Source organism: Mesocricetus auratus, unplaced genomic scaffold (assembly GCF_017639785.1).
Source record: "Mesocricetus auratus isolate SY011 unplaced genomic scaffold, BCM_Maur_2.0 Super-Scaffold_100018, whole genome shotgun sequence".
NCBI classification, from domain to species: domain Eukaryota; kingdom Metazoa; phylum Chordata; class Mammalia; order Rodentia; family Cricetidae; genus Mesocricetus; species Mesocricetus auratus.
In genome coordinates, this window is record NW_024429199.1 from 9602371 (window position 1) to 9630000 (window position 27630).

Here is a 27630-nt window from a genome sequence, read left to right on the forward strand (position 1 = left end):
AATAACCATGTCTAGTGATTTGAACTAAAACCAAGAATTTTCTAAAGCCATCTTTCTTAAAATGCTTGTTTTTTCATTCTATTTTTAAGCCTCAAAACTCTAATATAAAATGTCTATCTAACCTTCTACTTGTCAAGTGTGTAGAATGACTTAAAATTAAAAATTATCAGGTACAAAAAATGCATAAAGAGGAGGGATCTTGAGGTCTACCAGATGACCATTGAACTCTGACCTTTACCCCAGTCAACCTTTATCCCTATGAAACAAAAAGGAGAAGGCTAGAGCATACCTGCTGGACATGGAGTGGTAATTACAGATACTGCTTCTGGTCCCTCACCAACTTCATTTACTGCTGCAATAGAAAACCTATTCCAAAAACAATTCGGAGAGATGTGCTTCACACGGCATGTTGTGAACATGAGATAAATATAGGGGCAACAGAGATTCTATTTAAAGGATGGTGTGGCAGTGCATAGATCTAGTTACTTAGTGTCACCACTCAGCATTGAAGTGACCATCAATCACATCCTTGTTTGCATTCCCCACAGAACAGTCCAGGGTCATTAAGGTCAAAAGCTGAACTCTGCTATCTACAAGACCATTTCTCCCCTAAAAATCCTCTGTGGTTAATAAAAAAAAACCACTAACAGAATTTTACCAGCTTGATTTTTTTCATGTTTGATTAAATAAGCAAATTACAGACATGATATTTATGTTTTTATTGCCTCACACCTAGAAGGATCCTTTAATACATTGAAAATATTTCTGCTTAAGGATGGTGTAATAATACACATGCAAATTTGAGAAAAAAATACAGCTTCAACACAATGGAATAGAGTCATTGACCTGCCTCTAAATACACTTAATTGGTTTTTAGGCAGATTTCTTGAATGCCTGGGTTAATGCTGGTGTCATTTCTACCTGTACCATTTAGCTCTTACCTGTAGGTGGTGTTAGGAAGAGTGGAATAAAACTGGAAACTTGTTCTCTGTGTCCCTGAGTCTAACTTTTGATTTTTACTGATCAGCCTTAAATTATAACCCAAAACGGGTCCACCTGGGAAGTGGGGCGGGGCCCAGCTGACTTCCACAGTGTCCGGGCTTGAGCTTTCGATTTTCATGATGAAAGGCGCAGTTTCCGGAACTGGAGGGATAAAGATGACACCGTGAGCGTAAAAAGTACACATTTCTGTGCACTTAGGATAGGATAACGGGGGGGGGGGGTTGTTCCAAAGGTTGACAGACATAAAATCTTTTGGTTAGCACTGAAAACCTGACAGATGGGTGGTAGTTGGAAATTCTGAGCTGCAATTCTTCATCTCAAAAATCATCCCAGCTAAATCCTGAGCCCTGCCAAGACTCCTGCATCTTCCTCCTTCTTAACTTTTGAAATAACACTGACTACTGGAGACTCGAATCCGACCTGTATTCTAGACAAAGAGCTGTAAAAAACCTCTGGAGACCTAAGTGAGCAGTGGGGAGGGAGACACATTAGAAGACACATTTGAGTGCACAAGAGAGGAGAGTCTGCAGGAGAGTCAATGATTAACGTGAGCTCGACCACAGGTCCTGGGGCTCTTTACTCTCTGAGCTGTGGCCTGACCGGTTCCAGGTGAAGACTTGACTTTGCACAAACAGGAATTAGAATGATCTACTTCTCTTGCATCGCTATCTGCCCTGACAATCCAGATGACGTCTCCTTCACAGCCTTCCAAAGTCCCCAGAAGCCCCAGCTGGCCAGCTCAGTAGCACCCCACCCTTGCCATGGATGAGGGGAGTGTGAATTCAATGCTTAATTTTTTACTCACAGCCTCTACATGCTACTAGCAGAAAGACCACCAAATGGTTTGCCAGCCCAGCTTCCATACGTGTCCCCCACCTACTTATCACACCTTGGCCGCATGAAATACTCCTGTATCTACTCTTCCCACAGAGCAGTGCGTTTTGACATTTCTGCTCTTGAGAAGGTCAAAAGCTGAACTTTGTGCTCACACTGGTGGGGCAGAGGTAGCAGAAATGAGAAAGTACAGCCCTCAGCCTGGGGTGTCTGCAGAAGGCCTTTTCATGGGTCTCTTGGCATTCCTCTCGTACAGCCCCTCCCAAACTCTCAGACTAATCATTGATGAGCACACACATCTTTGTGTTTCTCCTTGCCTCTACTGTACTCAGTGACCTGTGGGAAGAGGAAAAAAAGAAAGTGCCTCACACTGAACTAGAATCAGGATCTCCAACGGCAACTCATGGGAGTCAACACCCAGATATGATCTGCTCCATTTCAAGCAAGCTAAAAGTCACCTATACAGCAAGACACGATCATTATCCAAATGTTTCATACACACACACACACACACACACACACACACACACACGCACACATTCCTCTTTAGAAAGTAATAATTTGCATTATGAACTCTTCCTGAGTGTACCCCCACTTCTGACACTGTCCCTATATGCCCCCATATCTGACACTCTCCCCTGGTGTGTCCTGCATCTGACACCCTCCCTGAGTGTGCCCAGCATCTGAAACCCTCCCTGAATGTGCCCAGTCCCTGACACTTTCCTTGAGTGTTCCCCACATTTGACACTCTCCCAAGGAGCACCCCACATCTGACACCCTCCCTGAGTGTGCCATTTTTTAAAACCCATTTTTGACGAAACATTCAAGTATCTGAAGAGTCTATTGTTGGTCTCTATCTCGAGGCTTCCAATCCCTCATTCCCTCTATTTCTCTTCTTAAAGACCGTGTGAAGCAATTACTCCTCTGAGCACTGTAGCCTGTCATTCAAAACCCCTGGCACTCTGGAGCATTCTTGTTCTCCTGTACTGCATGCTTCCAGCAGACAAAATACTCACATCCCACATCCCACATCCTCTCCTTTGTCTTAGAACTTCATCTCTGACTCTGTTCATGAAGATACTGGACCTGTCTTCCCTCTCCATATATATATACATATATATTTATATATATATGGAGAGAGAGTTCCTCCAGAGAGGAATTTCATTCTAGAAATAGTCTCTCCCTGCTCTTACCTCCCTTAATTGTAGTGCCTCTGACTACATGTTTCTAATCAAGTTTAGAGTGTACATTCCTGTGTGGCTGGGACTCTGCATACCTGCCATATCTAATCTTCTTCTCTTCATCATGCTCAGTGCCTTCCAGTCACACCAACCACATCTCAGACACACTCAGCTCACTGCTGCTATCGATCCTTTATCTCCCTTCTACCTGAAAAACTCACTCCTGAATCTTTGCACAGATTCTTGTCTAAAGTCATTCAAAGCCTTCTCAGAGAGTCCTTTCCTGACCACCCAGCTATCCAAAAATGGGTCCCACCCTCAGGTATTCCTTATGGCCTATGCTAGGTTTTCTTCTTTGCATTTTCTCTGATGTACAACTGCCATGTTTCCTGGCACCATACCTACTACCCAGGAATCATTAGTAAATAACCCTACCTCAAATCCTTCCTTCCTTCCTATATTAAAAAAAATGTGGGCCTGCTCCTTAGCAGTACCCATTTCACTATGATGCTCAATTAGACAGAGGTAATAATTCTGACCCTGAAAGAAGCAGTGTGGTCTCCCTACCTTTCCATGGCTAACAAACTTAACATGAGGCAGCAATGTCTGTTGCAGAATATTCCTTTACACTGTGTGAGGATGTGCCACTGTGACTGGTTTAATAAAGAGCTAAATGGCCAATAGCTAGGCAGCAAGAGGTTAGGCAGGACTTCTGAGGACAGAGAGGTCTCCAGGAGAGAAAGAAAGAGGATCACCAGCTAGACTCAGAGGAAGAGGGTGTGCAGGAGAGGTAAAAGCCACGAGTCATTTGGCAGCACGTAGATTAATAGAAATCCGTTAATTTAAGTTATAAGAGCTAGTTTAAAGCAAGCCTGAGGCTGAGTTTTCATAATTAATAAGAAGTCTCTGTGTCATTATTTGGGAGCTGGCAAGATGGAGAAAGACAGCTACAAATGTCTGCTCTGCAAATTCAAGTTTTTCCTTAAATGAATTTATTGTTCAATTACAGTACATAGTAGGAAGAGGTAGGTGGATCTCAATGAGATCAAGGCCAGCCTTGTCTACTTAGAAAGATCTAGGAAAGTGATGCATAGAGAGACTCTGACTCATAAAAACAACAAAACGAAGAGTCTCTTTCAAAGTTCAAAGTCTGGCCTACAGAGTGAGTTCCAGGACAGTCTCCAAAAAGAGAAAACCCCTGTCTTGGGGGAGAGGGGTTCAAAGTCTTTCTAAAATACACAGTGTCTCATAACTGTGAATTCCTGGAGGGGGGAATTAAATATTTTCTTACACCAAGAAGGAAGAATTAGGGCATAGTCACAATCAAATCGAAGCAAAACCAAAGTTCAACACTGTAAAACATCAAATGCTCGGTGTCTGGGACTCACACACAATCTTGTGGGCTCCAAAAACCCTGTATCCCTTCTCCAGCTCTACCCTCTACAATACACACAGTTAGTGGCAGGCCTCCTCTACTCCACAGATGCTGCTGTCCTCGATGGGTTCCCATGGTACTGGCATCCTCAAAATATTAGGGGCTTTGCCGCACCTGTGCTGAACTTGCACTAACATCCTGGGCTGTCTTCAGGGACTCTGCTCCTGCCACATGAAGCCAAGCCTCAACTTCTCTCCTTGACCCTTCCAATCTAGGGCTTCTACTACAACTAAGATTTGACTTCCACCAAAGGCGTCTCCTGGCCTTACAAAGTGCCAAGCCTGGGTTGGTCTCCATGACCTTCATCATTTCATCACCTAGGATGCTCTTACACGTTTCCAAGTTTGGCTGCAAGGATGAGATACAGCCTTGGCTGCCTCTGTACCACTGCTTTTTTGTGCTGACCCTGAAAAAACACTGCCCAGAAGATTTCACCTCAGCAATGATGATCCCTTCTTCATCACCAGAATCAATGGTCCCAGAAGCAAAAGTTTGACTTTTGTCTCCTGTTCATCACAACCAATTCTTCCACTCCAGCTGACCAGAGCCACAAACTCTTAATTCAGGATGTCACATAAATAGCTCTGATAGAGTCTTTGCTTCCCTCTGAAATTTCACAAGCCAGACCTCTTTTGTCTGGATCACTCTCAACATTCTTATCCTCTGAGCTCCCACAGAATTCCAAGCTCCCACAGAACAGCCCACTGAGCTCTGAACACTCAATAGCTCTTCCAGCCCCAAGTTCCCGCTCCTTCCATAATCTGTCTGAAAACAACACCATGGCCAGATCTGTCACAGCAATTGTCAACTCTCTAGTACTGATTTCTGTCTTAGTTATTGTTTCTATTGCTGTGATAAAAGGCACCATGGCCAAAAATATTTGGGTAAAGAAAGGTTATTCTGGCTTACAATTGCAGTCCATCACGAAGGAGTCAGGACGGGGACTCAAGACAGAAACCTGAGGTGTGAAGTAAAGTAAAGCATGGACCATGAATGAATGCTGCATTCTGGCTTGCTCCCTTTGGCTTGCTCAAACTGCTTTCTTGCACAACCAGAACATGGTAGACTGGGCCCTCCCACATCAATCATTGACCAAGAAAATGTTCCCATGGGCCAATCTAATGTAACCAGTTCTTCAGTTGAGGTTCCTGGTGACTCTAGTTTGTGTCAACTTAACAATGACTACCCAGCATGTTTCCCCCTCCCACATATAGATTTGACAAGAGTAGGGGTCATAGTTTTCATCACTGAGGAATTGTAAACATTAGCTGACACACAGTTAAGGGTTCAAAGACTAAATGGAATACCGAAAGAAATCAGTTTCTTTCACAGCTTAAAACCAAACCAAACCAAACCAAAACTTGGAAATAACGCCCTTACTTCACAGATGACATATGCACGCCTACCTCCATAAGGATGAGTCCTATAACTCGGACTCGGTGGGGAATAAAGATGCAGCTGGGCTGTGAAGATCCATACCACTCGAAAAATATATTCAGTGAATGGATGCAGGGGCTCCACCACATATGAGAGCTTGGATACAGTCTAGATCCGGGAGAGAGCAAAAATCAGCATTTGTCCAGTCACCATGACCCATTGAGATGAAGAGTTCAGATTGATTCGGTGTGCCTTTGCAGATGGGGCCACCCAGGTCCTACTGCATGTGCCAATGACCAGGACCTGAACTTCCAGACACCTGTCTGCATCAGTCACACCATTCTCCCCTTCTGAACTTACCTCAAGGGTTTACTTAAATTTTCCAGTGTTACTCCACTTGGTGCATTGGGCTATTTTCTTCTGAAATTGCTCATGCTTTTCTGCAAGGGATCATCCTGAACAGCTACTGTATAACCTGCTCTTCTAAATTGGAACAAACCCCTTCAAGAACCTCCCTCCTGCCCTTCACCCTAGTTGGAATCACTTTAGAGGATGGTGCAGAGAAAGAGCATAAATGGTTCTATGATGCTGTGCTGGTGGAATGGTATATGTGGAATGTATACTATTTCTTCGTAAAGGGTTTCCAGAGTAGCAGAGATTGCATTCACTTAATTTAACCACTGTGCTTGATTGCCTCCAGAATGCATTAATGTCAACAGGTCATTTTCAATATCCACAGGAGATATTCCCCAAACCCTCAGCGGAAGCTTGAAACCCTAGATAGTACCACACCCTATATATAAATACCATGATGCCATCCTGTGACGGTCAATCCAATAACCTTAATAGGGGCTGTCTAATGGATGATTAGTGTACATGGCGTGAATACACTGAACCAAAGGATGGCTTTCCATTGAGCTAGAGCAAGATCACCTGATGCTTCATCATGCACCTCAGAATCATGTGACTTAAAACCTCCATTTCAGTGGTGGTGGTGGCACTGTGGGTTTGATTTGGTTTTCAGATAGGGTTTATTTTGTAGTTCATGCTAGCCTGGAACTTTCTATATGGCCCACACTAGCCTCAAACTCAGAATCCTCCTGCCTCAGCCCACCAAATAATGAGGTTACAGTCCTGTACCACCACAGCTAGCTTCAATCTTTCATATTTTTTTTATGTTTTTGGTTGTGAGCCTAGCCTTTAACGACTGAGCTATCCCTCCAGCCCCAATCTTTCATTTTTTAAATCCTTTTCTATTTGAAAATTGTAAATAATATTTGATCATGGGTGCCTGAAACTTTGGAAACTGCATATAAGAGGGGCATGGATAATTTGGGGGATAAAATGTTTTTGTTTAGATAAGAAAATAACTTTGCATACCTCCGTGTAAGTCCAGCTTCCTGGAAGCTGGTCATATTTCCACTGGATGATGTATTTTACCCCAGAGATGTTGGCAGGGTTCCATCGTAATGTCACGCTGTGACTTCCAATGGAAGATGCAAAGGGTGCTGAAGGAAACTCTGTGCTTTCTGGAGAGGAAACCACATTTCTGTCACTATTTGCTCCGATGATGGGTGTGGCTGCTTTGTCTAGACTCCACCTGCTAAATAGCACAGCTGAGCAATGAATTATATTCAAAGTAGTCTTCTCTTTGTGTCACAGGCAGGCAACATGGTGTTCTGAGACTAACCATTCTTCTCTTAGGGCACCATTTCCTTATAGACAAAGGGAGAAGATGCCAAAACCATGTTTACGGTACCAACAGCATGGAACCTCAAGGCATTTTTCAAATTCTACTATTACTGCAGATCCTGACAATATATGTTTCTTAGTGTAGGAGGCAGGGTGGGTTACAGAGTAAAGGCCAGCTTTATGTGATGCTGGGAATCAAACCCAAGTCTTCACATACTCAGTCCCAGTAAACCATTCTCATATGCACAACATTATTGCTTTTACCCCAGAGACTACACGCTCCCCTGTTCTGCATTGCAACACATGTCATTTCCTTCTCAAAACTGGAGACACTGTGGCATACATTTTGTGGGGACTTCTTGGCAAACCCTCCAGTCAGAGATAGATTTCTGCAGCATATATGCTACTAAAATAACATTATGTTACCTTAGTCCTTTTAGTTTTCTACAATAATGATGAATTAAGACTTAAAATTTCACTTATTGGAAAAGCACCATACTGATTTATAAAGAGTGATTGATAGATTGGTAATGAGTTTAAAATTATCAAATCCAAGCCTAAGAGCTTCACTCTCTCCTGGAGGTGACTAGTGAGACAATTTTCGTCAGTATAGATGCTGAATATAGACTAATTAAAATTCCTTTCCAAAATACAGAAAGCTTAAAGCTATTGTCATTTCTGGTTCCGGCCACAGAACTCAATCACACGGGCGCGAATGTGTGTGTGTGTGTGTGTGTGTGTGTGTGTGTGTGTGTGTGTGTGTGTGTGCACATGCTTTGTAGAGAGTGAAGAGATGGCTCAGTGATTAAGAGGACTTGATAATCTTAGAGAGGACCTGAGTTGCAATCCCAGCACCCTTGTGTAGTGGCTCACAATGGGTGTAACTCTACCTCCAGGAAAGCTCTGGCCTCCATAGGCACCTTTACTCACATACACAAATGCACACACACAGACTCAACATACACACATAATTAAAAATAATAAAGCTCACCAGGCCTGGTATTGCATGCCTTTAATCCTAGCACTCAGGAGGCAGAGGCAGGTAGATTCCATGAGTTCCAGGCCAGATCTCGTTCCAAGACAGCCAGAGCTGTTACACAGAGAAACCCTGTCTCAGAAAACCAAAAAAGAAAGAAAGGAAGAAAGAGAGAGGGAGGGAGGGATGAAGGAGGGAAGAAGGGAAGAAAGAAAGGAAGGAAGGAAGGAAGGAAGGAAGGAAGGAAGGAAGGAAGGAAGGAAGACCATGCCCACGTTCCTTATAAATAGCCCCTGACCAGGTTCATGTATGCAATCCTCCATCATGTGAGCCCTGTGTGTGCTGGGAGTAAAGGTGTGTGCCACCACAGCCCAGCTAAAGAAAACCTTTTTTCTTTTTTCTTTTTTTTTTTGTTTTTTGTTTTTTTTTCAAAAAATAGATCTTTTAAAATTAAAATAAATGCAATTTTAAATTTTTCTTTTGGTTTTTCGAGACAGGTTTTCTCTGTATTGTTTTGGAGGCTGTCCTGGAACTCACTCTGTAGATCAGGCTGGCCTCAAACTCACAGAGATCCTCCTGCCTCTGCCTCCCAAGTGCTGGGATTAAAGGCATGTGCCACCAACGCCCGGCTAATTTAAAATTTTTAAATAGCACATAAAGGACCAAATTATATATTTCTTTCAATCTTACCTTAAAATTACACTATATGCTAATTGTAATCATGTGTTCCTTGAATGCTTTATCACTGTCCCCAGTGTGTAATCTGATCAAGTATTGCCATAGTCACTTCCTGTCTCCCACTGAGTTTTTTATGAAAGTTTTTTGTTACACTAGAAATCACCAAAAATATCAGGCTTATTAACAATGAAGTCGGGGGGAAGTGTAGTAGGGTCTGCTGCTATACCATGAACCACACTTGAGCAGCAGATCCAGTAGCATCCAACAGCTTTTCACTATCCCTGTATCCCTGAGGACTGAAACTGGCCTGTACTCCCCCTGAGGGTATAATGATGCCCTACAGTGCTTCGGTGGCATCTTGGGGTGCTGCTGGGCATCACCTGGAACCACAAATACAGATTTTTATCTATAGATAACTTTCAACATGGAGTTGAAAAAAAGTCATGCCTCTACCCCTTTACAGAAATGCAGAGTATTGTTTTCCGTTTCTTTTGTTTATGAGACACTAAAGTGAAGAGCATATTGAGACAGCAAACACTTGCCTCTCGATTTCCAACAGCCACTGGGAGTAAGGAACCAGCCTCTGAGACAAGAATGACAGCTTATAGAGGAGCCAGGAAACTCAGTCTGCCACAATCCCTCAGAGGAGACTCTGAGGAGCCTGCTGGAGACAGTCACTAACATCCAGGCTGACTTCCCAAAGTGCCAGCCCTTCAGACATCACTGGTAATCAATACACAATATATATATATATATATCCTTGAAGACGAAATGTCAATCATGTTTCACATTACCTGTATTTTTATTTACAAGAGTCTAGTGGCTCTTCATCAGCATGGCCTTAGTGTTTGAAATTACAGAGGGTTTTTTCTGTTTGTTTGTTTTTGTTTTTTAATATACAAATGTTAGCAGAGGTAGTTTTTGGGGTTTTTTGAGACAGGATGTCACTCTGCAGGCAAGGCTGGCCTTGAACTCACCGCAATCCTCCTACCTCAGTTTCCTGGGTCCTAGGATTACAGACGGGAGCAACACTAATCTCATCTACAAATATTTTCAGTGCTATTGAGATACAGACAGGAGTGTAGGTGTTGCGAGAGGTGTTCCCTTATCGTGTCATTCATCCCCAGGTGGCAGAGATTACTTCATGACGTCATCAGTGCTCTCTTACCCAGCACTTCCTCTTCATAGGTACCCTCTGCAGTGCTGCAGCCCACCTCACAGGACTCTCTCTGTGGAAGACAAGAGGCATGAGCTGTTTTTGCAAATAAGCTTCAACTACAATCTGGAACCTGAAAGTCTTATCTAGCTTCATAAGTGGGGCATGGTGGCAGATGCTTGTCATCCTAGCCCTCTCCACGTAGAGGCAGGAATTCAAGGCCATCCTTAGCGTCTCAAAAAGTTTGGGGCAGCCTGAACCTGTCTCCCCCCAGCCCAGCGTACAAAGCGAGTTCCAGAGCAGTCAGGGCTATACACAGAGAAACCCTGTCTGGAAAAACAAGGAGAAAAACAAAGAACCTGTCTCAAAAACCAGAGGTCAAGAAAGAGTACAGCATTTAAAGCTCACAGTAGTTCTGGTGGGTTTCAGTGATTTCCAAAACCGTGTCATCATCAACACAATGTGATTTTAGAACATTTTCCTCATGCCATGAAGAAACCCTGCAAGTTGTCTTTACATATTCCAACTTCTTCTGTTTCATTTTGCTGAAGGTGACTCTCGATTTACTGAATTCATTCCATGGCCCTGTCGTTCTATAATTGGAAAAAACACTGAGCTTAATAGTTCAACTTTGTTTTTTCCATCATGGTCAAAATTTTGAGGAGCTGGAAACCCAAAGTTCCGGCCCAAGACAAACACATTTGATTGTCTGTTGTGTTTTCCCTGCTTTCCTTAGAATTAAAAACTGGCTACAACGTCTGCAATTGCCAAACATTCTAATTAATATCTTCATACCACTGCTGACGTTCAAGATCTACAACAGCCTAATCGTGAGAGACACCTTATCTCCTTAAAGCAAAAAACAGAGTACATATTTGAGGACTGAAACCCAAGCTGCCTGCAGCTCTTCACAGGTGCATCTCCTTAGCTACAGAGAAAGGAAAACCACGGAGGGAAAGCACACATCGTAAAACTCCTGCCAGGCTGTGCTCAACCTCCCTGGTGTCCTTGAGTTTATCATTGCAGTACCAGGAACAGCCTGCTGTCAATCTCAGGATGGCAGTAGGAACCATGGCACAAAGCATCTGCTCCAGAGGGGAAAAACAGAGCTGTAACATACAAATATTAACTTTGAGATGTTTGAGCTGTGCACTGAGAGGAAATAGAGCCCGATAAGCCTGAGTTTGCTTAGTTAAGGATTAATTCAAATACCATGGTTTGGGCTTGGGGTTGTTTAACTTAAAGGTTCAGGTACTTGTCATATCCTCTTTGCAAGTTTGAGGAAAGCTCATTTAGCCCGTCTACCCACTGCGGAAAAGAGGCAACCAAAGCATTACATAAAGTGAAGGTTTCTCTTCCAAGAAGCAAGAGACTTTGTTTAGAAATGTGTATTACTTGGAAATACAGGCCATTCTGAAGAGGGGGGGAAAAAGGAAATTGTGGCCCTGTTTTTCCTGGATTCTTTTTTTCAGGGGAAACACAGAATAAATTTTCAGTCAATCTGAGAGTTTAAACACTATCTCATGTGAAGACAATGCTGTCAGCTATGCTGCCCCACTCAAGAAGACAAGGCAACGTCAGACTTTAAACGAGGGCATGCTGCATTTCCCAAGCCTGGAGAGAACATGCAGTTCACACAAACTGAACCCAAAGCTTCTAGATGGAACACTTATACTAGTTATTCTAGGATACCTGGCTGCCAGCACTCCTCTGCCCAGAGGCTTTATCCATCTGTCATCTTTGAGTCTATCCCTATCCTCACTACCATTTTCCTACAGTACTGGGACCATCGTAATTGTCTCTTGGCTTCCCCGACTGGTTCATGGGCTGCCTGCATCTTTCCTAATTTTCTTAACACAAGAAAGAAACACCCTCAGACATTCATATGAATCGCAACATTCTTTCCTAAAAGACTGTTCATCCACTCAAGAATATTTATTGAATCTCTTTTCTGCCCCAAGTATTGTTCTGGGCTATAAGAATATGGCAGCATTGTAGAGAAGGAGGAGTGATGAGCAAAGGGGACAAGACCATGCTGGGGAAACCCACAGAAGCAGCTGACCTTAACAAGTAGGAGCTCTCAGACTCCAGACTGACATCTGGGGAACCAGCATAAGACCAAACCAGGCCCCATGCATGTGAGTGACAGTTACAGGCCTGGGTAGTCTATGGCGTCTCTGGCAGTGGAACCAGTATTTATCCCTAGTGCACAAATGGACTTTGGGAGCCCATTCCCCATGGAGGGATACTCTCTCAGCCTAGATACAGGGGAGAGAGCCTAGGTCCTGCCCCAAATGATGTGACAGACTTTGATGATTCCCCCAAGGAAGACCTTACCCTCTCTGAGGAATGGATGAGGGGGTGGAGTGGGGAGATGGTGGAGGGAGGAGGAGGAGGACAGGAGGGAGAGGGAACTGGGGTTGGTATATAAAATAAGATTGTTTTTAATTTAAATTAAAAAAATTTTACAAAGAACATGGCAGCAAACAAGGTAAGTAAATTCCCCTACCTTTGAGGAACGGGACATTGTCTTAGAAGAGGATACAAAATAAATGAGCAACGAATTTCAAACAAACACCCCAGATAATGAAAAATGTGTGGCTGAGTGTGGTGACAAAAGGATCAAAGTTGTGGGTCATGACTCGGAGACATCCTGTAGTGTGGGGCATGACAAGTAGACACCTTTCGTGTGGAGCATGATGAGTAGACACCTTTAGTGTGGCATGACCAGGAGACATCCTTCAGTGGGATCAGCTGGAACAGTACAGAGGCGACTCTCAACTTGAGCAATTAGAAGGAGCAGGGCATCTGAGAATGTTCATAAGGAAGATAGACAACTAGACACAGGAAGTGCGGCCTACGGTTGTAGAAGAGTTGAAGCCACTGTGTCTGGCACAGAGAGCACGGGGAAAGGGAGTCAGGTCAGAGAGCAGTGAGTCTGTCAGGCTGATACAGCAGCCATTGTTTTCAAATGGTAATAAGAATCCACAAAAGGGCTTCCGGAAATAAGAGTCTGCATTTGCCCTCATCAAAGCACTAAGATGTTGACACAGATCAGTTAATGTCTGAAATGATTGGGAATGTTGCAGCTCACTTGGCATCATCATTTTCTAGGTTCTGATTGTATGAACTATCGATTCTAAGATCTTCTTCCAAAGACTACCGAGTACAGAGCTCCCAGGCATCCACCCATGGGTGGAAACATCCATGATGAAAGTTCTTGATTTCCGAAAGTTATGGATAACAGAGTTAAAACTCTCATGGAGAGAAAGAATCACCTTTATAAGCACAAACCACTGGGCAGCACAATGATTGACACTCGAGACTCCTTTTTCCCCAACTGGCACAGTCCTTTTAAGGCTATTATTTAAGAATAATTTTTGCTTTAATCATACAATAGAGTTCTGAGGGAATTTAATTGTTCCATATCATCAGGGGAGATCCTCAATTGTTCACCGTTAGGGCAAATATCTCACTGTTTCATGTCAATCAAACCCCACTCACTGGTAGAGAAAATCCCTGCAATGCAGCGTAGCCACAGACTATTAAGTATTTGATGCCCCAATGCACAGTTTTGCTTCCTGTTAAAGGGAATCTTTATGCTTTATTCATGGATGACCAGGCCAAGTACATACTTTGAGCTCTGGTTTCAAGGCATCTAAACAGAGCATAACTAAGCTTCATTGTTTGTTTGTTTGTTTGCTGGGGGAGGAAGCTCATCCCATGGCCCAAGGATGAAGATCAGAGAACAGCTTCAGGAGTCATTTTTTCTCCTTTTACCAGATAGCTGCCTGGTATCAAACTCAAATCATCAGGTTTGGCAGCAGGCTCCTTTACTCACTGAGCCATCTTGCCATCCCATAACCAGGCTTTAAAACTGAAAGATAATAATACTTCTTCACAAGTAAGCAGCAGGAAATGTGATTCAGAGTGTTGACAAAGGATTTTGGTGAATAAAAGGGATAAAAGGTTTTCTTTTTTTTTTTTTTTTTTTTTGGAGGGGTTGATTTTTTCTGTTCGGATTTTATTTTTGGATCTCTGTAGACCAGACTGACCTCAAACATGTGATTCCCCTGCCTCTGCCTCCTACCTGTTTGGAATGCAGATGGACTGACTATACCACACCTGGCCTAAGAGGTCTCATGTAATGAGATGTAAATATGCACGGGAGAGCACTCCACATTTGGAGAAAGAAAATGCAATCACAGGCCAGCGAGATTACTGACTTAAGGAGATTGTGGCCAAGCCGACAAGCAGAGTTCCATCCCCAAAACCCACGTGGTAGGTGTATGTGCATGAACACATCCACCTATGCAATACAAATGCAAAATAAATAAGTAAAGAGAGAAGAAGGACGGAAGGAAGGAAGGAAAGAGAAGGAAGGAAGGAAAGAGAAGGAAGGAAGGAAGGAAGGAAGGAAGGAAGGAAGGAAGGAAGGAAGGAAAGAGAAGGAAGGAAGGAAGGAAAGAGAAGGAAGGAAGGAAGGAAAGAGAAGGAAGGAAGGAAGGAAAGAGAAGGAAGGAAGGAAAGAGAAGGAAGGGCTCTCAGCAGAGATATCACAGAATGCATCCCTCTCTTCTTTCCTCCCTACCAGACTCAGCCTCCTAGACTAGTCTAGAATCTTCTAGACTAAAGTTACAGTTTGCCCTTGTATTTGGGTTATACATTTCTGCAGATTTTGCACATTCAGACAGCCGAGAAGCAAGAATATTTGTAATTGCCTCTTAACTGAATGTGTACGTATACTTGTTTTGTCATTTTTTTCATAGACAAGGTATCATAAAGGCTATTTAAACTGAACATGGTGGCTCAGGACTGTAACAGCACTTGGCAGCAGAGGCAGGAAGAGCAGGACTTCAAAGTTATCCTTAGCTACAGAGAATGTTCGAATTCAGTCTAGTATACATGAGATACTGTCTCAAAAAGGAGGAGGGGAGGGGAAGTGAGCTATTTCCATGACATGTACACTGTATTAACTATTAAAAGTGAAATATGGATGAAGGAGGAAGGATGTGAAGATATACAAAAGTTGTATGTATATACTGCTGCATTTTTAATGAGGGATTTGAATATACAAGAATGTGTTAATTTTGGGAATCCCTGAAAGTAGTCCCCCTTGGACACTGAAAGACAGTTGTTTATGTATGTATGTGAACTTGTGTGCATGTACATACATAGTAATAATGACTTACATATACACATAGACACATCAACACAGCAAATGTCTGTGCCAAAATGGGATTAGACCCGGATTTATGACTGAGAATTTCTTCATCTTCCTTTGATAGCCTTTTGAAGTCTGAGAATTCACACTTGGGTTTGATTATGTCTTTTCTGTAAGTGATTGGGAACTCACCTCACAAAGGGTGGCGTAAGTGTCATTCTGCATAGAAAACAAAAGGAAAGGAAAGCTGTTTAATATCCTGAACATGACAGATAATTTCAGTGATTCAACTGCGCATTTCCTCCAACTGAAATTGTTTCCACCACTGATAATCAACAATAAGACAAACAACGTCTCATGAGGGCTTGGTGGCACATGACTGTAATCCCAGCACTCAAAAGCTGATATAGGAAGGTCTCAAACTCAAGAGCATATGGAGACCCTACCTCAAACTAAATAAAGAGTTGAGTCCAGGTAAGCCATTGTGAAAATAGCTTTAAAAATTATGATATGTGCATCATTAGGAAAACAATTAAGCGGGTTATCCACTTAGAAATCGCAATGAACTGGGAGGTAGCTTGTAATGAGCCAGGCTAGGGAATTTCACTGAAGCTAAAGGGAGACAAACTGATATGAAAAACAACTAGGAGTTCTAGCTAGCAAAGGCCAGCAATTTCCTCTGCCCACATTGGTGGCTTCCTGTATGGTTGCCTGGCAACAAATGATATCCCCACTCACACACTCAGCAAGAATTAGTACCTGCTTTGTGCCCTACCCTGGTCAGTGGAGGAGACGTGGTCTAGAAAGGTCAAAGTGTTTCATGCCCTGGAAGAACTTACATAGTGGCATTAATGATAAAAATACTAAACAAGACAAACAATTAACTTGCAATTTGTAATGGTGTGACAAAGCACTCCTCCTCTTTCAAAATCTGAGTCTATAATTCACACAGCCACAAGTTGGAGTGGGCATAAATAACTTCAATAATTGAGGTCTACAAGGCAAGAAAAATTATGAAAATGCATATGTGAAGAATTAGTTTTTTAATGTGACTCATGATTTTGTATCCCAAGCTGGGTTCAAATGCTAAGTCACTCCTGCATCTGCTCTGGAGTGGCCAGATCATAGTTACAGGTTACCAAAACCAACTTTAGCATCCTCAAATAAATTTCATTGTCATGATTTAGCTCATTAACTTCAAAAGGCATTAGGGAGGCGGGCTGTGGTTCAGTTGATAGATTGTTAGCCTGGGTTCAAACCCCAGTACCACATAAACTGATGTGATGGTACATGACCATAATCCCAGCACTCCAGGTAGAGCAGGAAGGTCAGAAATTTAAGGTCATCCTTAGCCACATATGAGTTTGAGGCCACTCTAGACTATACTAGGCCTTGTCTCAAAAATATGTAACCATAATTAATACTTACACACTTTAAAGCACATGTTTCCTGGTCTTCGGAGTTCCAAAACTGGCATCCTTGGATGCACTGCAAGAGATAATAAGACTTAGATGTGAATGAAGAAATGTGACTTTCTTTATCACATGAACGGGAATAGCAACAAAAAGTTTCCACCTTGTATTTTAGAATATAGATCTATTGACAAAGATAAGGCCCCTGGAAGATCCAAGTGGGGCTTCTAATCAGAGCTGCATATCTACAGACAGACCAAGGCACTGTGTGTGGCTTGCTGCAAGCTGGCAGGACTGCAAAGTGAAGTTAACCCTTGGGCAGGATGACACCCCAAGAACACCCAATACCCTGTCTGCTTGGTAGATGTCAGCCAGTAAAGTCCAGGACAGCAAGACAGCAAGCATGTCATGGGTATCCGGCTGTCCTCAGACAACCAGAAAGACTCACAACCAGGGATTACAACCAGACAGAATGCCAAGAGTAGTAGGTTCAACTCATCTTTTTCCATTGCCTTGTACATTGATACCAAACTACCAAGAATGGCATTTTTTAAACACTTACGTTCTGGCTGCTTTTACCCTAAAGCTTCCCTCAAATGCCCTTCCACTGCCGTCCTGGCCTCCTGCTGAACAGATGGCTTCTGCTTCATCTGTGTCTGTAATGATCTTGACCTCTCCTTCCCAGACCACACGCTGATAAACCCAAGCCCGTACCTGACTGCCTAACAAGCTCCACTCAGACATGTGCTCCCAAATTAGACATCCACACCTGAGTAACTACAGATTGAGCATGTGGCCCTGCACATTCTCCCATGTGTGCACTCGAGTGGCCTAAGCCGGCAGCCCAAGTACACTTTCTTTCTCTAACTCCTCACCCTCATCCCATGAACAGGGCAGTCTCAAGTCCTGGTCATTAGCCAAGTTCTCTCTGGCTCCCTATTCACACTCTCAGCATTCTGATACTTGCCAAATACCCATGGAAGACCCCTCTCAGTTGCCTCTTGGAGAGTTCTTTTTTAAAATCAAACGTGGCATGGTGGAATAGGTCTTTAATCCCAGCACTCAGGAGGCAGAGGTAGGCAGGCCGTTATGACCTGGAGGCCAGCTATCACATTCCGGGCCAGCCAGGACTACACAGTTAGACCCTGTCTTAGAAACAAAACACCTGGTCACATCATTCATTTGTTTGCTTGCTTTTGTTTTGTTTTTCAAGGCATGGTTTCTCTGTGTAGCCTTGACTATCCTGGAACTCACTTTGTAGACCAGGCTGGCCTCAAACTCATAAAGATTCACCTCTTCTGCCTCCCAGGTGCTGGGATTAAAAGTGTATGCCATCACTGCCTGGCCACATCATTCTTTTACTTTCAACTCACCTCTCCATTATCTTGTACATCCGCACCAAATTGCCAAGTATGGCATTCAGCACTCTCATTTCCTGGGCAAGTTATTGTAACATTTGACGCGCAGCTCACTCCTATCTGGTTTATGCTTTCACCTTCCATTCCTTCGAAAATAGTTTCATTTTTTTAACTTTTAAAACAATGTATTTGTTTGTTTGTTTATTATACAATGTTCTGCCTGCATGTATGCCTTCAGGCCAGAAGAGGGCACCAGATCTCATTGTGTGTGTGTGTGTGTGTGTGTGTGTGTGTGTGTGTGTGTGTGTGTGTGTGTGTGTGTACGTGCATATGTGTGTGAAACAGATGTAGAAGCCAGAGGCCTGCTTGTGGGAGTCAATTCTTTCTTTCTTCCCTATGGGTCCTAGGAGCCAAACACAGGTCGTGAGTTTATGGCAAGTGCCTTTATCTGCGAATCTATGTCTCTTGCCAGATTATAGCTTTTTTTTGTTTTTTTTTCTTCCTTTATGGTTTTATTTTGTTGGTTTTTCCAAGATAGGGTTTCTCTGTGTAGCCCTGGCTGTCCTGGAACTCACTCAGTAGACCAGGCTGACCTCAAAGTCAGAGAACTGTCTGCCTCTCCTTGTGCTGGGACTAAAGAGATGTGTCACCACCTTCCAGCTTGAGCATAGCTTCTTAAACTATGGGCCATAATCTCCCTTAAATGGGAGGTGGGGTAGTCTTGAAAAAATTGGCAGGAGTAAAAGTCTTCTAAATGCTCAAAAAAATTAATTCAGAATCATATGTGTAATGAATCTGAGGTGATTCTAGAAGCATCTACCTATGTGGCACTTTGTGATTTCATTGTAGCCTCAGTTCTAAGAACATGACTTGTCCACTTTATAATGTGTGTGGACACATTACATGACATCAGTGAATATCCCCCTGGCACAACTCAGCTCACATATGAAGCTATTATAGTAAGAATCGCAGTGTTCTTATTTAAGCTATATATGCAATATTATCTGTTCCCATAGAAACATAATAATTTAATTTTTTAAAGTAGCTTTTATTATTTTCTATAATCATTCCTGTCTGAATGAAAGGGGCTAGTCAGGCGGTGGTGGCACATGCCTTTAGTCACAGCAACTCAGAAGGCAGAAGCAAGCCAATTTCTGTGAGTTTGAGACCAGCCTGGTCTACAGAGAGTTCTAGGATAGCGAAAATTACACAGAGAAATCCTGTCTTGAAAAGCCAAAAAAGAAAGTCTCCCCAGGAAGGGGAAATAGAAGCAATCTTCTGCGTGAACTGGGTGTGGGTGGGAATGGGAACATGAAGGATTGAACGAGGATGGATGGAGGAGGAGAATACTGAAAAAGATGAGTAGGGGAGCATTTCAAGATCAGGTAGAAACCTGGTACAAGGAGAACTCCCTGAAATCTACAACGATGACCCCAACTAAGACTCCTAACAATAGCAGACACATAGCCTGAACTGGGCATCTCCTGTGATCAGACTGGTGACTACCCCAGTTGTCATCAGAGAACCTTCACCCAGTAACTGATGCAGTGACCCACAGCCAAATATCAGGCAAAGCTAAGGAAATCCTGCTGAAGAGAGGGAGGAAGTATTGGAGAAGGCATAGGGGTCAAAGACATCACAAGAAAACCTACAGAAACAACTAACCTGGCTCATAAGAACTCACAGAGTATGAACCAACAACCAGGGAGCCTGCATGGAGTGACCTAGGTCCTCTACATATATGTGACAGTTATGTAGCTCAGTCTACTTATGGGACTCCTAACAATAGGAGCAGGAACTTTGGCTAATGCTTTGGCTGGCTCTTGGGAAACTAGTCCTCAACCTGGATTACCTAATGCAAGGGGAGGTGTTTAGTCTTACTGCAACTTGATATGCCGTGCATTGTTGATGCACATGGGAGGCCTGCCCCTCTCTGAACAGAAACAGAGGAGTGGATTGGGGCAGTGGGGGCAAAAGGGAGGGGAGGGGAGGCAATGGGAGGAGAGGAGGAAACTGTAGTCAGGATATAAGAGAGAAAGAAAGGAAGGAAGGAAGGAAGGAAGGAAGGAAGGAAGGAAGGAAGGAAGGAAGGAAGGAAGGAAGGGAAAGGCCCTCACAGGTGCATATACTTAAACACTTGGTCCCCAGTTGGTGGAACTGTTTGGGAGGGATTAGAAAGTGTGGCCTTATAGGAGAAGGTTAGCTCTGTCTGCCTTGTGATTGTGCCTTGAGATGTGAGCTCTCAGGTATTGACCTGGTGCCACACCTGCCTGCTGACATTCTCCCCAGTGTGGTGGTCATGAATTCTAGCCCACTGAAATTGCAAGTCCAAAATAAACTCTTTCTTCTATAACTTGCTTTGGTTGTGGTATCTTATCACAGTAATAGAAAATAACTAAAATAATATTCTAACATAGAAGTAGCAAATTGATATATCTTTGAATTATATCATGTTAAAATTCTTTTGTTGTTGTTTTTGTTTTGTTTTGTTTTTCAAGACACGGTTTCTCTGTATTGTTTTGGAGGCTGTCCTGGAACTAGCTCTTGTAGACCAGGCTGGCCTCAAACTCACAGAGATCTGCCTGCCTCTGCCTCCCGAGTGCTGGGATTAAAGGCGTGTGCCACCAAAACCCAGCTAAAATTCTTAATTTTAAAAGTTGATGTTTGACCACTTGTGCAATAATGGAATTACTGTTATGGAGGTAACCAAATGCTTTCTAATTGGATTTAAGGCTCACTCCAGAGGAGTCTATAATTGTAAACCTGGTCAAAACCATGGTGGGAAAGATGACAGGCCTTACAGGGGAACTGAATATTGTTGGTTAGCTAAACTGACATAATTTCAGACAGCCTTATAAATATTTGTGTTTATATCTACAGGCAAAAGTGACTCTCAGTCTTAAACACAGAAGCCTCTTTTTCCAGGCAACAGTGAATATGGAGATTCATGTCTGCCTGATAGGCTAAGAACACTTGACAAAGAGTGCTCAGTCCTGAACAAGACTTTTATACCATCCCCTCTAAGGCTCAGGCAACACTGTAGAACACTGGTGGAAGGAATGTAAGAGCCGGAAGAAAAGGAAGATGTCTTCAAAACACCCTTCGTCTGAGTAACACACAGAGCCATTGGAATCATGAACTCAAAAAAGTTAAAGATCCCTGTAGTCAGTTTGTACAAGAATGGGCTCACTAACAGTCAGATGTGGATAGAGGGGGCTCAGGGGACCCTATCTCTCACTGCTGAATTGTTTGCTAGTGAGATTCATGGAGAGGGCAGTCATTGCCTTCAGTTTTTTTCTCAATCCAAGACTACAACAGTCTCTAATGGATAGTTCCAATCCGATAGTCATATGGATGGCTTTATTTACACTAAAAGGGTCACAGAATCAAACCAAAAGTCATGAATCTAGAAAAGAGGTTGTTGGAACAAAGTCGAATTTAATAGAGATGAGAAGGAGATGAAAAAGGGAAGAGAGAATAATCACATACATTATATACACACATGTACTCGTCAAAAAACAAACTCAATTTCTCTAAATTTGGTCTTTGAATTTTGACTTGGGCTTAGGAGAGAATTTTTAATCATTTCTGAAATGTTCATAAATATATTTCTATCATTTTATATTATATATTTATGCAAAGAACTGATTTAGCATAAACAATTACAAAGTAATATCTGTCAACTCTGGAAAATGTTAAAGATGCAGTACCAAATATTTAGCTAAAGGGCTAGAGAAACGGTACAGTGGTTGAGAGTGTTGCTCTTGCTGAAGACAGGGATTCAGTTCTGAGCACCCACATACAGGAGTTAGCTTTTGGGGAATTTAACTCAGGTGGTCAAATTAGTGGCTATCACCAACTCAGACTTATGTCATCATCCCATAGGCACGTGAACAGTGTGAAAGCTCCCCAGAGGATAAAGGGCCTCAAGTGGGGGAAAGTTTAAGAATCTTTGTTCTAGAAAACACTTCCTCTTTCAATCTAAAGACCTTGCATACAAATAAGGTGATCTTTGAGGTTGTGTGTCCTCTTAAATGTCCCACCATAACAACACTACTGTGTTTTGTATTCATAGTTTTATGTATGTGTTTCAAAAGTTGTGGTCCTTCAAACATAGGCCCCAGCTGTCAACCTCATCAGCTGTAGTATTGGAAAGAAACTACCCCCCATAGGTAGTAGCACTGTTAGGAGGTATGGCTTTGGTCAAGGAGGTGTAGTCTTGAAGGAGGAAGTTTGTCACTGTGGGGGCAGGCTTTGAGATCTCCTTTGCTCAAGCTATGCTCAGTGAGGCACACAATTGCTTCTGTTGCCTGTGGAGTAAGATGTAGAACTCTCATCTTCTTCTCCAGCACCATGTTTGCCTACATCCCTCCCGCCATGATGATAAGGGGTGGACTAAACCTCTGAAAGTATAAGCTAGTCTCAATTAAATTCTTTCCTTTGTAAGAGTTGATGTGATAGGGGGACTGGAGAGATGGCTCAGAGGTTAAGAGCACTGGCTGCTGTTCCAGAGGCCCTAAGTTCGAGTCCCAGCAGCCACACGGCAGCTCACAACCATCTATAATAGGATATGATACCCTCTCTGGTATGCATATATATATATATATATATATACAGATCACTCATACAATAAATAATAAATAAATTTTAAAAATAAAAGAGTTATTAAAAATAAAAATTATTAAAAATAGGCCAGGCAGTGGCGGCACACACCTTTAATCGCAGCACTTGGGAGGCAGAGGCAGGCTGATCTCTGTGAGTTCGAGGCCAACCTGGTCTACAGAGCCAGTTCCAGGACAGCCTCCAAAACAATACAGAGAAACCCTGTCTCGAAAACCCAAAAAAAAAAAAAATATATATATATATATGTATATATGTATATACATATACATATATTAAAAATACAGGAGTTGACATGGTCATGGTGTCTCTTCACAGCAATAGAAACCTAAATAAGGTTTTATTTAGGAATAACTTGTAATAAAACAGACCAGCATTTCTCTTTTTAAAAATCAACACAAAGTTGGGAGGTGGTGGCAAACACTTTTAATTCCATCCCTCAGGAGGCAGAGGCAGGCAGATCTCTGTGATTTTGAGACCAGCCTGGTCTACAAGAGCTAGTTACAGGACAGGCTCCTAAGCTACACAGAGAAATTCTGTCTTGAAAAACCAGATAGATAGATAGATAGATAGATAGATAGATAGATAGATAGATAATGAGAATCAACACAAACTGCAAAGTCCTTGACAATATAAGTAATTTACTCACCGCCTCACTCAGATTGTATGGTGTGCCAGTGTCAAGCTGTCTGCCCTGAAAGGAAGAAGGAACATTAAACATCATCAACACCCCACCAGCGTACCTCCACACCTTTTTACTTAAGTTCCTGGAACTGAGTTCTTCTCTGTGTTTACTAATTGTAGAGTAACCTGCCAAGTATTTCCAAGTCATTTAATCCATCAGGAAGCGGGACAAAAGGCTGATACAAATTATTATGTCATGCCTAGGAATTCTGCAGCATCTGCAACGGTCGGAGTCAGAGTGTGGCTGTGGAAAGATGATGGAACCTCATGGCTAATTAGATGAACCTGCAGATTAGGCCACTAATTCAAACAAAGGTCTCCTAAATTAGAAAGGAATTATTTTCAGTTTTCTTTCCAATTACTCAGTAACTATAGGGAAACATACAAATTTGGAATGTCATATTTACTAAAATATAAATTCTCTGTTTAGTTCTCACATATTTGAAATTTTTCAGATAACATTTATAGAGTTAGTGGTGTTTCTCAACCTGTGGGTCGTGACCTCTTTCAGGGATTGAACAAGACTATTCTGCATATCAGATATTTACATTACAATTCATAACAGTAGCAAAACTACAGTTATAAAGTAGCAACAAAAATAATCGTATAGTTGGGGTTCACTACAACGTGAGGTATTGTATTAAAGGGTCGCTGCGTTAGGAAGGTTGAGAACCACTAGGCTAGAGAAATGGCTCCCCAGTAAGAGCATTGGCTTTTCCAGAAGTCATGGGGTTCGACTCTGAGTATCCACATGGGGGCTCACAGCCATGTGACTCCAGTTCCTGGGAATCTGACGCCCTCTCCTGGTCTCTGCAGGCACAGGGAGTGAACACGTACAGAGACACGCAGGCAGAACACTCACCCACATAAAAAAAATAAGATTAAAAAACAAAGGAAAAATTGAAAACATAGGCCTTTGTTGTGGCTCTTTGGCTAGGAGTGCCACCTATCCAGGGGACCTGATTTTAGTTCCCAGCACCCCATCAGACTTCTCACTACCACCTGAAATTCCATCCTCGGGGGATCTATCTCCTTCCTTCATCTGGCCTCCACAGATACCTGCACCCACATTCAGACACCTGCACAGAGACATTCACACAGATACAAATAACTTTAAATAAATACTTTCTTCTTTTGTTTTTCAAGACAGGGTTTCTCTGTGTAGCCTTGACTGTCCTGGAACTAACGCTGTAGACTAGGCTGGCCTTGACCTCACACAGATCTGCCAGCCTCTGCCTCCCGAGTGTGGGGATGAAAGGTGTGCGCCACCAACTACAGGGCTACAAATACTTTCTTAATGTTTTTGTTTCATCTTGTTTTATCTTGCTGGCTTTGGAAACAGGGTCTCCTGCAGCACAGTATAGTCCTCCAACTTGCTATGTAACCTAGGATAACACAAGAGTATAATGGGTCAGATATGATTGGGTTTAGTTGGTTTGTTTTTCTTTTCGTTCTGTTTTATTTTCCAGTGTTGGGAATCAGATCCAGAACCTCTTGTATGCTAAGCAAGCACTTAAGAAAGTTTTCTGTGGTTGGTTGGTTGGTTGGTTGGTTGAAGTTAGGGATTGGATTTTTTATTTGCTTGTTTTGTTGATGATGGTGGTAGAGTTTTAAGAAAAATAAAAGAAATTGCTCATCTTTCTGGGCATTGTTTGAAAGGAGTCCTTCATTTACAGAAGGATAATAAAGAATGACAATACTGGACCCATAATGCTCAGGTAAGTGGTATCTCATGAATATGAGTTACTTTTCATTTATGTGCTGCTCTACTGACTGATTAAAGCCATCGACAAAGGCAACCTAATGTGCAATTCTAGTACTGACTGGTCCTGATTAGAAACGCCATGATTTGGTTTGACTTCCTTTGGTCTGGTCTAGTCTTTCTCCACGTACCCTAGGCTGGCCTAGATAGACCCTTCTATCAGACTGTCTCACCTCCTGGTTATCTACCTAGACCCTCCCCTGAAGAGTTTGCTAAAGAAGAAAGCTTGCGAGGCCTCAATCCAAAACCAATGGCTATAGGCAAACAAGCAATGCTGACAGTGGAAAGAAATAGTCTTCCCCAGGGAAGAGTACATCATTGGTCATCCAGTGCCAAAAGGTCAGCCCGGAAAACACATGAATACAACCAACATGATATGCATTGATCAGGTGTATCTCTGTACGTATGAATGCCACCACTGCCTGGCATTTTGGTTTCTTCCGTTATGTTTGTCTATTATTTGGTGGAGTAGTGGGGTGCTCATGCCGTGGCATGAATGGACATCAGAAGATAAGGAGTCAGAGTTCTCCTTCCACCATGTGGGTCCTGGGGTGGGGGTGTCAAGCTCGGGTTATCAGGTTTGGCAGCAAGTGTCTCTTAACCACTTACCAGCCCTGTTTTGTCTTTGGGTTTTTTTTGTTTTGTTTTGTTTTGTTTTTGTTTTGCTTTGTTTGTTTTGTGGTAAAGTCTCAGGCTGGTCTTGAACTCACAAGTTGTCAAACCTTATTCTCCTGGTCTCTTGCCTCCACCTCCAAAGTGCTGGGACTATAGGTGTGGGCCACCATACCAAGCTTCCAAATGTCGAATAGGAATTTGCTTCCATGAACTTGTTCAAAATGAAGTTTTGGTTCCTAAAGGATGAGTAAATCCTAATCATGTATAATTGGATGACAGGTAACTGTTTTCGGAATTGATCATTTTCTCATCCCTTCAAAGTTTATTAGCTCACACAGGCAAAGAAGATGCTGAGTTTGTGTCCAGGTTAAGCACTGTAACAGGAGATCATTGATAGCTACAAAGTCATACTGCAGCAGGCATGAATCCCTGGCATGCATGTCTCGAGAGGAAACTGAACCAGCTGCAGGGACTGCCTCCCAGGTGACCCTGGGCAAGGCAGCGTTTGTCAGGTCTGTGGTTTTCTGATGGAGTGAGCTATGTCAGCACTTTCCCTACATCCATTCACGCACCAACCCCTCACAATCACCACAGCTCACATCTCTAGAGCCATCCTTACATCCCAGACACTTTTATAGCCGTCTTATGTTACACCTCAGTGAACTGTCAACAGCGCTACAAAACAGGCACTATTACTAATCCTGTTTTATAGCCGAGGACCACAGACATTTAGTAGCTGCTTGGGTTCTGGTTTCAGGGAAGTTGTGATCTTTGGGACACACAAAAGTGTTCTCTGCACTTTGGGCCTTCAGCAGTCCCTGCAAAGCTCCAGTCAGTTAGTTATCTTCCTCTAACATGCAAACCCACATCACAGACCCTCTGAACCCAACGCCCACTCCTTGGCCCAAGCCTTGTCTATCCTGGCATCTGAGCTGGAACTAATCGAATTCTTAACTTCCTCCCTCACAAATGGAACCAAGAAGAATGGCCCGCACTTTAGCTCATTTTAGCATGCATTTGCTCCTTAAGAGAAATGCTTGACTTAGTATTTCACATTTCACATATATGAAGAATAATCTTAATCCAGAAGCCAGTTACGCTGCTTCATAGCTGTAACCCCAACATTCGGGTATCTAAGAGAGGGGAATTGCTTCAAATTCCAGGCCAGAGAATGACACCATGACTCAAAAACAAATAAATAAACTAACCCTTCCACAAAAAAAGAAGGAGAAAACAAAAGAAGACTCAACTCATGACATTCTGAGAAGATTCAAACAATGCACTTGTATGGTATACTTTTTTATATTTTTACATATTAATTTAAAAATTAAAGATGGGACGTGGCTCAGAGATTCAGCACTAGCCTGTCATACCCAGGGTTCTAGGTTCAGCTACAATACTGCCAAAATATAAGCACATAAATTTAAACTTTTAAGAATTTTAAAGTCCTGGAAAGATGTGTCAGTGGCTTGGCACACTTATTGTTCTTGCAGAGGACCTGGGTTCAATTCCCAGCACCCACATGATGACTCACAACCATCTGTAACTCCAGTTCCAGGGGATCTGATGCCCTCTTCTGCTGTCCCAGAGCACCAAGCACACTCTTAATACACAGATATAAACATAAAATATCTAAGCTGGGTGTGGTGGGGCATGCCCTTCATTCGAGCACTTGGGTGGCAGT

At 42.7% G+C, this 27630-nt stretch overlaps 1 protein-coding gene across 1 annotated transcript in view; it reads right to left on the bottom strand.

Annotated features, from left to right (window-relative positions):
* Ros1 (ROS proto-oncogene 1, receptor tyrosine kinase) overlaps window positions 1–27630 on the bottom strand; it is a 114659-nt gene that overhangs the window by 80362 nt on the left and 6667 nt on the right. Inside the window, exons 2-9 of the mRNA XM_040728281.1 lie at window positions 23535–23579; window positions 16924–16983; window positions 15688–15714; window positions 10344–10404; window positions 7210–7358; window positions 5859–5997; window positions 942–1143; window positions 290–366 (exon numbers count right to left, since the gene is read on the bottom strand). Of these exons, the coding sequence (XP_040584215.1) occupies window positions 290–366; window positions 942–1143; window positions 5859–5997; window positions 7210–7358; window positions 10344–10404; window positions 15688–15714; window positions 16924–16983; window positions 23535–23579 (760 nt within the window). The remainder of the gene's footprint in view (window positions 1–289; window positions 367–941; window positions 1144–5858; window positions 5998–7209; window positions 7359–10343; window positions 10405–15687; window positions 15715–16923; window positions 16984–23534; window positions 23580–27630) is intronic.